The sequence below is a fragment of the Manacus vitellinus genome, unplaced genomic scaffold (genome assembly GCF_001715985.3).
Source record: "Manacus vitellinus isolate BGI_N305 unplaced genomic scaffold, ASM171598v3 scaffold_12_pilon, whole genome shotgun sequence".
In the NCBI taxonomy this organism is placed as follows: domain Eukaryota; kingdom Metazoa; phylum Chordata; class Aves; order Passeriformes; family Pipridae; genus Manacus; species Manacus vitellinus.
The window spans coordinates 5,349,721-5,358,313 of record NW_021938949.1 but is presented as its reverse complement, the minus strand read 5'-3'; the positions used below and the strand labels follow the sequence as shown (position 1 = coordinate 5,358,313).

The 8,593-nt window shown below is 61.6% G+C and overlaps 1 protein-coding gene across 1 annotated transcript; it reads right to left on the bottom strand.

Annotated features, from left to right (window-relative positions):
- Positions 1–16: 16 nt before the first annotated feature.
- Positions 17–8,527, bottom strand: FLII (FLII actin remodeling protein). Its single transcript, XM_025894542.2, has 30 exons — positions 8,501–8,527; positions 8,322–8,432; positions 7,132–7,203; positions 6,923–7,003; positions 6,557–6,642; positions 6,251–6,412; positions 6,061–6,164; positions 5,793–5,968; positions 5,556–5,713; positions 5,370–5,454; positions 4,937–5,087; positions 4,687–4,820; positions 4,372–4,584; positions 4,111–4,290; positions 3,955–4,037; positions 3,809–3,883; positions 3,499–3,582; positions 3,261–3,432; positions 3,074–3,178; positions 2,679–2,870; positions 2,264–2,452; positions 2,033–2,172; positions 1,693–1,918; positions 1,380–1,534; positions 1,191–1,251; positions 980–1,108; positions 794–900; positions 484–589; positions 334–399; positions 17–167 (listed from the first exon to the last, which is right to left on the bottom strand). The coding sequence occupies exons 1-30, from the start codon at positions 8,525–8,527 to the stop codon at positions 33–35; spliced, it is 3,765 nt and encodes a 1,254-aa protein (XP_025750327.2). The 3' UTR covers positions 17–32.
- Positions 8,528–8,593: the final 66 nt, after the last annotated feature.

Genomic DNA, 8,593 nt, shown 5'->3' with positions numbered 1-8,593 from the left:
GCTGTGGCCGGAGCACCGGGTGCCCCCAGTCCTTAGGCGGGTGGTTTGCGGAACACACTCCAGGCGTGGAAGCAGCGGGTGAAGGGCCAGGGCTCGTTGCCTTTCCGCACCAGCCGGAGCTTGCGGGGCCGTGTGGGGTCCTTGGAGCGCATGTGCTGGATGTAGACCTGGGGCAGAGCACAGCCGTGGGGGTCCCAGCCCTCACCCACTGCCAGGGCTGGCATTCCCTAGCCCAGGAGTTGTGCACCACCCTGACCAGGGCCTCGAGGGGAGATGGAAGTGCCCAAATCTTCCCTCCCACGGCCCCAAGCTGGAGAAGGAGGGAGGCCTTACCTGGCATGCCTTGAGGCTCAGCTTGATCTCCACCTGGCTGGTCTGGGTGCCCACCCACATGTAGACCTGCGGGAAGGACCAGCAGCCGGGCTCAGCACATGGAGTCGCTGGAAGATCCAAACCCAGGAGAGCCTCCTGCCCCCAGCTCACCTCTCGCCCGTTGTCCAGCAGCATGATGTCATCATCAGCCAGATCATCCTGGCAGAAATCCGAGCACTTTTCCGACACGGAGAAATAACCCTTCTCATTGGAGCACCTGTGGGGAGAGCCAGAAGGGAACAGCATCAGGCATGAGTTTGCTAGGACTCAGCTCCTGCAGAGGGAATGGACGTGATGGAACAGTTCTGTTTTGGTTTGTTGATTCCCAAGGAAAGGACAGAACTGGGAGAGGAGGAGCCTGGGCTCTGTGGGACGAAGGGAACCAACAGATTGCAGCAGCCCTCCCTGGGCCAGCACCCACCTGAAGAGCCGGGAGTGCTTCATGTAGTCGGCATCTTCATCGTAGGGCTTCTGGCTCCCGATGCCCACCCAGAAGAAGTTTTCGGGTTCTTCTCCCTCGTTGATGACCTGTGAGAGCAGGGACAGGGCTCAGCGTGGCCTGGGTGGTTCCTGTCACTCAGGTAAGCTGGTGCTCAGCCCCACTCACCTGTTTGCTGTAGGAGTCATCAAACATGTGGTTCATGATGTCCTCGGCCAGCTTGGCCTCGTCAGGGTCGGCCGCCCGGCCCACCCACGTGTAGACGATGCCCTGGTTGTCTGTGCTCTCAAAGGGCACCTGGGGAGCACAGAGTCAGGGCTGCCCAGGGGGGCAGGAGGGCACCCAGGCACCCCTGAGGATGCTCAGCCCTGAGCAGTACCTTGAGGATGAAGCAGAACTCGGAGTTGAGCAGACCAGCATCCGTGTTGATCTGGATGCACCTAGAGAAGGAGCCCCCGAGGCACAAATCAGCAGGAGACCCGGCAGCTGTGCCCACCGGTGGGTATCCCACCTGGACCCTGGAACGTGTGGGTGCTGCCTGGCCTGGAGCAGCCCCTGGAGCACTGACCTGGTGCAGAGGGCCCCGCCGTTGGTGCGGATGTGGTAGAGGCTGGGCTGGGGAGGGCTGGCCCGCTCCTTCCGCTTGCCCCGGTGGATCACAAACCTCCTCTTGAAGTGAGAGAGGAACTTGGGGTTCTCCTGCTGCTGGGTCATACGCACCACCTGGACAGGGGTGGGTGTCAGCAGGGCCATGGGGACTCCCCAAACGCAACCCCAAGCTCTAGCTGCACCCCCTGCCAGCCCCCATCTCTTCTGCTGTCCCCTGCCCTCAGCCTTGGAAGCAGAGAGGGGTACCCATGTCACCCGAGAAGCTGCGTCACCTCCAGCTTGCCAGGGAAGAGACTCTCAAACTTCTTCTGGAGGCTGAAGGTGAAGGTGAGCCAGCCCATGTTGGAGGCCTCCCGGCCCTGCCAGAAGTAGACGATGCACTGGAAGTCTTCCTCAGGCTGCTTTTCCTCCTCCTCTTCCTCACCCTCCTCCTCTCCTTTGCCTTCACCCTTCTTCTTCTTCTCCTCATCCTCCTCGTACTCCACTGGCACCCAGTACCTGAGGGCCGGAACAGGGAGTGTTGTGAGGGATGGGGCAGGCTGGGGGCCTGGGCAGGGAGGTGGGGAACAAAGTGGTCCAACATCCCCAGAGTGGGCACAAGCTGGGTGTCACCTGCACAGGAAGACGTAGCAGTCGTGGGTATGGAAGTGGCCGAACTCCTCCTCGGGCAGGCGAGCGAATTTCTTGCCCTCCAGCACGAAGCCCTCCATGCCATCCAGGTCCTCGTTCCACTCCTCCATCAGCTGCTCTGCCTGTGACCCCACGTGCTCCATCAGACCCCTAGCCCCTCCAAGAGCACCTGGCCCACGCCAGGGGGGGACTCATAGGAGCCCCTAGCCCTACCTCGCTGAGGGGCATGGGGGGCTGCCGGGGCAGGAAGAGTGCCGTGAGGTCGGCCTTCATCTGGTCCTTCTTCTCGGCGTCCTTCCGGACCTTGCCGGCCAAGCCACCATCCTGCAGCACCGTCTCGGCATTCCGGGTGTAATCCACACGCAGGACGTCATCCCAGTTCTTGAACTTGGACTTGAACACCTAAATCACAGAATCATTAAGGTTGGAAAAGACCTCCAATATCACTGAATCCGACCTCTGACCGATCACCACCTCGTAACTAGGACAGAGCACGGAGTGCCACGTCCCGTCGTTTCTGGAACACCTCCAGACGTTCAAGGTGTAAACTGGGGAGCAGATAACACACCCTGGGCCACAGCACCCTCCCTGGCACCCAAGCACCCCATCCAAGGGGTCTGTGTCCTACCTGGCACTCGGTGCCCTCGAGGTTCCTGGTGACCATGGCGTGCTTGGGCCGGTGCAACATGGTGCACAGCTCCTGGCTCAGCTTCAGCGCCGCCGCCCGCACCAGCCGCGACGACTTCCTCCCGATCCAGATGAAGACATCGGACCAGCAGTCCAGGATGTACACGCTCTTGGTGTCCAGCAGGCTCTGCAGCTGAGGGCATCCCAGGGAAGAGAGGGTCAGGCATTCCCAGCTGGAAAACACCCTGCCTGCTCCCAACAGCGGGGAAGAGCAGAGCATCCCCTAGCCGGGCGCTGCTGGCCGAACCTGCCTCTCCCAGGGCACAGCTGGAGGCAGAGGGGGCATGAAACCAGTTTCACTGGTCAGACTGGGAGAACCTCCCCGCCCCATCCTACCAGGCGCATCTCTGGCATCAGATCAGCCTTCAGCCTCTTCTTGTGCTCCACCGAGAGCCTGTAATTGATCTGGGGCAGCTCCAGGTAGCCCAGACCGAGGCCGACCTGCGGAGGGGACGGGGACACAGGTGAGGGGGGGCTGCAGGACCCCAGCAGTGCCCACAGCCCAACGGATACAGCTCCCCACCTTGTACAGCTTGGGCTTGTGGGGCTGGAAGTCATCAGGGACACAGGGCCGGATCTCCTCAGGCTGCCCCCCCAGTGCTTCCCAGAACTCGGGGGTCTCCTGGCCCTGGGTGAGCAGCGTGATCTCGGCCTTGCCCTTCCGCTCGTTCTTGTTGATCTTCTCGGCGAAGAGCCTGTGGCAAGAGCAGGTGAGATGGCAGCTGGGCTCCCCACACCCCCAGCCCCCTCACCAGCCCTACCTGGCCTTAGTGGTGCTGCTCAGCGTGGCCTGTCTCCCACGCCACACCATGAGGTCGAGGCCGTGGTCCAGGAGGAAGACAAACCTGGTGGAGACAGGTGAGAAGAGTTAGGAGAGAGTGGGGTGCACCAAGTGTCCCCCTCTCCCCGGGGGTCCCTGCAGGGCATCACATCTGCCAAGTGGGGTTTGGACCCACATCACTGTAGGAAGGTGCTGGAATGGCCCATTTTCACCCCAGAGCTGCAGCTACACTGTCTCAGGTGGACCCTGCTGCACTTTCTGCAGGGACCTGGTGTCCCCTGGCCACTCACCGGGGGTCCAGTGATGTCCCTTTCAGTGCCACTGGCTCCAGCTTGACATTCTTCTTCCCATAGACACGGTACAGCCTGGGGGAGGGACAGCCATGGTGGGACATGGGGCACTGCCTGCCCCACACATCCCCTGTCCCCAGCAGTACCTGGTGACATATTGTGTGTCCTCAACGGTGAAGAAGCCGCTGGCTGTGCCACCCTCGATGTAGGAGATGTCGTTGTCAAAGACCTGGGGGCAAGGAGGGGGTGAGGGTGGGAGAGGAGGGGCTGGGGGCTACAGGGGAGCCAGGGGCTGGCCTCACATGGAGGAACTCTTCGCTCTCGTCCCCCATCTCCTCCCGGATGCACCGGCACTCGGCCCCCAGGTAGTTGCGGAGGTTGACGGCGTGGATGGCGGAACAGGCCTTCTTGTCCAGCGTGGACTCCTGCCCGATCCAGTAGTAGATCTCCCAGTTGAGGGAACCGTTCTCATCCAGGAAGGTCTGGGAAAGGACAGAGTGTGAGATGGGACAGCTGCACCCCCAGGTTGGGGATGTGGGGGACCCTCAGTCCTCCCTGGCTACCTTGAGCACGATGTAGCAGTCGGCCTCGTAGAACTTGCCGTGGAAAGCCTCGTCCACCAGCGTGGGCACGAAGTTCTCGATCTGCCAGACACAGAGGCCAGGCAGTTGCCCCACGTCCTCGCTGAAGAACTCCGAGTAGTCCAGCTGTGGCTTCTCCAGGCCCTGGTCCCAGCGCCTTGTCTTTAGGTCCGGCGCCTTCGCCTCCCCGCTCTCCTGTGGGACGGGGGCAGGTCAGCAAGTTGGGAACAACCGGGTCCCTGCTGGCACACAGGGTGGGCCAGGGTCACTGTGATGCCCTCGGGGCCCCTCTCCCACCTCTATCTTCTTGTTCTTCTCCTGGGCCACGTCTGACATCCCCTTCAGGACCTGCTTGGCCTGGTCGTCCTGGGCAGAGTCCTTGCGCCGCCGGAGCCGCATCTTGCGGGCCAGCGGGTCCTTGGTGCCGCTCCCTGGGGACACGGGGACGGGGTGAGAGGCAGCCAGGACACCTGTGGGGCACCCTATGGAGCACAGCTCATTTCCCAGGCTCTCCAGGGGCTGTTCCCCCCCATCCCTGCACACTGACCCGCGGCAGCGGCGGCGGCGACGGTGGCTGGGGAGGCTCCGGCCAGGCGGAGCTGGTTCTGCAGGGAGAAGTCGATGTTGTACCACTCTGAGGTCCGATCCACCGGCTTCGGGGGCATCACCAGGTTGGGGTTCTCACGGACATCCAGGATCTGCCAAGGAGAGGACAGAGACCTCAGTGCTCTGAAATGCTTGCAGGGACATCGAGGATGTGGCGTGGGATGGAGACCTCCAGAGCACCCTGGGCTTTGGTGAGGTGAGGGGATGGGGAGGGAGCCCCAAATCCTCCTCCTGCCTGGGCAGAACCGTGTGCCAGAGTGCCTCAAGCCCCCCTGACCTCACTTCACCCACCCCACCCTACAGCCCTGAGATCCCAGGGATGCACTGGGGCTGTGGTGCAGCCAGCCCAAGGCAGGGGGGTGCTGGGTGCTCACCTCCACATCCGTCAGGAAGTGGATGGCCTCCGGCAGTGTCACCAGGCGGTTCTTGTTCAGCACCAGCTTCCTCAGCTTGGAGCACCTGTGGGACAGCAATACTGGTGATGGGCCAGCCCAGGGTGACGTCCTGTCACCACAGTCTGTGTGTCCCCTCTTGGGATCCAGCTGTGGGCTGTTTTCTACCTGCACAGGCTCTCGGGGATGAGCTCCAGGTTGTTGTTGGCCGCCATGAACTCCTCGAGGTTGGTGAGCTTGCCAATGCCCGAGGGGATCCCGTCAAAGTCCAGCTTATTGGAGTTCAGGTACATCTTCTTCAGCTTGGTCAGCTTGCAGATGGCCGACTGGGGAAAGGGGAGAAGGCGAGGTGAGGGAGAACCATGGAAGCACGGGCAGGGATGGCACGTATGGAAAGGGACATACAGGTAAGGAGGTGAGCGTGTTGCGGGACAGGTTGAGGGTCTCCAGCTGGGTCCACTGGTCGATGCAGAGGGACAGCTCCGTGATCTGGTTGCTGCTGAGGTTGAGGCGCCGCAGGCTGCCCAGGGTGTAGAGGCACTCGGGGACACGGCTGAGGTCGTTGCAGGACAGGTCCACGTCTGGGGGATGAGACAACACGGTGACACCACCAGCCAGACCCATAGCAGGGCTGGGAGAGCCCCTGCAGGGCTCCATGGGGCCCTGGGCCTACCTGCCAGGTTCACCAGGCCCTCGAGGCTGGTGGGCAGGTTGCTCTGCGTGCGCTGGGTGTTCCGGAGGTGGAGGGTCTGCAGGGCCGTCATTGCTGGGAGCTGCCTGTGGAGCACGGGTCAGGGAGAGCCTCAGGATGGATGGAGCAGGCACCAGCAGACTGGGATCCAGCCTGGAAAGCAGGGCCTTACCGGAGCTGTGCATGCAGGAGGGGGTTGTTGTTGAGGATGAGGGTCTGGAGGTGGACCAGGCGTCTCATCTGCGGTGGGAGGCTCTCCAGCTTGTTGTCGCTCAGGTCAAGGTAGAGCAGGTCAGTCAGGTTGATGAAGAGCTGGTTGGGGATGGTGTCTATGCTGTGGAAATATGGGGATATGCAGGACTGCCTGGGAGCTGCACCAGCCCTGGGCCTCCTTCAAGGAGGGGCAGAGAGCAGCACCCGGTGACAGATGGAGGTGGCTGTGGCCAGGGGGAGATGGTCACCCCAGGTCTGGACCCACCTGTTGTGGCCAAGGTTGAGGACCAGCATGTTCTTGGCATTCTCCAGCTCCCGGGGACACTCCGTGAGCTGGTTGTAGCTCAGGTCCTGGGAAATACGGGAGCAAAAGCAGGTGTAACCCCCAGCCCTGCATCCAGCCACCACCTCCCAAACCTGAGGAGTGAGGGGCATCTCTGGGGGCACTGCAGCAGGACCTGGATCAGCATATGGGGAACCCAGCTATGGCTGGAGGCACTGCCAAAGGGTCATCCAACCCACAGGCAGCTTCCCTGGAACTCAGGCATGGGCTTGGGACTGGTGCTCCTCAAGGGGCACAAGGGGACACTGAGGTGCAGGAATGGGATTCAGGAGGAGACTCTGCACCCACCAGCACCGAGAGGTCATCCAGCTGGAAGATGTCATCAGGGACTCCTGAGTTCTTTAGGCTGTTTGCACGAGCCACGATGGCCTGGAAAGGGGAGACAGGCAGGAATTCAGCCGCCTGCTGAGCATCCCAAGGCGGCCAGGTATGATCCTTGTGTGCTCCCAGATCCGAGAGGTGCCTGGGCACACCTGGTGCAGGAGGGGGACACTCACCCTGAGGCAGGGCAGGCCGGAGAGCTCTCCATGGAGCGTGGTGAGGCTGTTGTGACTCACGGAGAGATGTTCCTGCAGGGAAGCCCCAAACAAGCCCCAGTGAGAGGAGCCAGGGCTGCTCAGAGCAACAGCTGGGACCCCACATGGATGTGGGGGCTCCTCCATTCCAACAGAACTGGGGACTTGGAAGCCCTGACCCTCACAGAGCTGCTGGGACACTCCCAGTCTCAAACTGGTTGGTTGGCCCCAGCATGCCCACACTGCCCTCATATCCCTCATTCCCGGGGTAGCCTTGGCTGGGACACCCCAGCCCTGCTCTGAGATGCCACCAGGCTGGCCTGTGGTAGTCCCACACAGTCTCTGAGCAAACAGATCCCAGTGCTTGGAAACGGGAAATCAACACTTCCCACAGGGTGATCTGGAAATGGGCAGACGTGGGGTAGGTGGGGGGGTGGGAGGAATCTCCCAGGGGAAACGTTTTCCTCTGGGTATCACCAGCCAGGCTGTTGCCTGCTCAGGAAAACGAGGAATTGGCAGGCTGGGGGCGGGATGCCAGGATTTAAGGATTTAAGTCTCGCCGTGTCCCCCGAGCATGTGGCAGGGCCAGGGGGAGCGCAGCTCCGAGCAGCAGGGAGGGATTCCCTGCACCTGGCACAGGGATGGGGACTCCTGGCAGCGTTTAAAGCGTCGTGTTTGTCTGACTGAACCAACTGAAAGAGGTTCCTGAGGTGCTCCTGGACACCACCAAAGCAAAGCTGAGCCACGGGCTCACCAAGGAGCTCCACCAAGGAAGGGCCTGGTAGAGCCGCCCAAAAAACAAGGCCAGGCAGCTGCCAGCTCCTGTTTCTTATATATTTCAGCAGAAGAAGAGAAAGAAAAAGCCCCAAAACCTTAATCCTCTCCACACTAACCACCCCCCTTCCCATCTGTTAAGGGGCATAGGATCTAAGCACGGTTTTTTCATCTGGTTTTCTAGGAAAACAAGGTGAAACCAACTACCAGCCTGTCTCAACCCCACTCCTGACAGCTCCTGCATCTGATTTCAACCACACATTGTTGCTCAGCCCTATTATTAGACACTGGAGCATCCGCCAACGAGCCACAGGGCTGGCAGGGAGCAGGCTCCCATCGGATCCCACGGCTCCAGCGGGACAGTGGAGCCCCATTCCCTCCTGAAACGTGGGGCTCACCAGCTTCTGGAGGGCAGCGAGCTCCTCGGGCAGGTAACAGAGCCCTGTGCGGTTCAGCTTCAGCCAGCGCAGGCTGGTCATGGCCTTCACGTGCTCCGGGAAGTACCCGCCCTGCGGGAGGAGGAGGGTGAGGAGACCCCCTGCCCCGTGGGGTGGGGAACTGGGGACCTCGCTCTGACCGGCCCTGTGTGGCTGGGATTGTCCATTACTATGGGATCAGGAGTTGGGGGGGGCTGGGATCATCCAGTCCCATAAGGTTGGGAACTGGGGGA

What these genes read in the sequence shown, in the direction of transcription:
- FLII (XM_025894542.2), bottom strand. Translation starts at nt 8,527, where the DNA reads ATGGACAATCCCAGCCACACAGGGCCG. An exon ending in CGCCGCCGCCGCTGCCGCGG is followed by an intron (nt 4,821 to 4,936) that starts GTCAGTGTGCAG and finishes CCGTGTCCCCAG; the next exon opens with GGAGCGGCACCAAGGACCCG. An exon ending in AGAAGAACAAGAAGATAGAG is followed by an intron (nt 4,585 to 4,686) that starts GTGGGAGAGGGG and finishes CCCGTCCCACAG; the next exon opens with GAGAGCGGGGAGGCGAAGGC.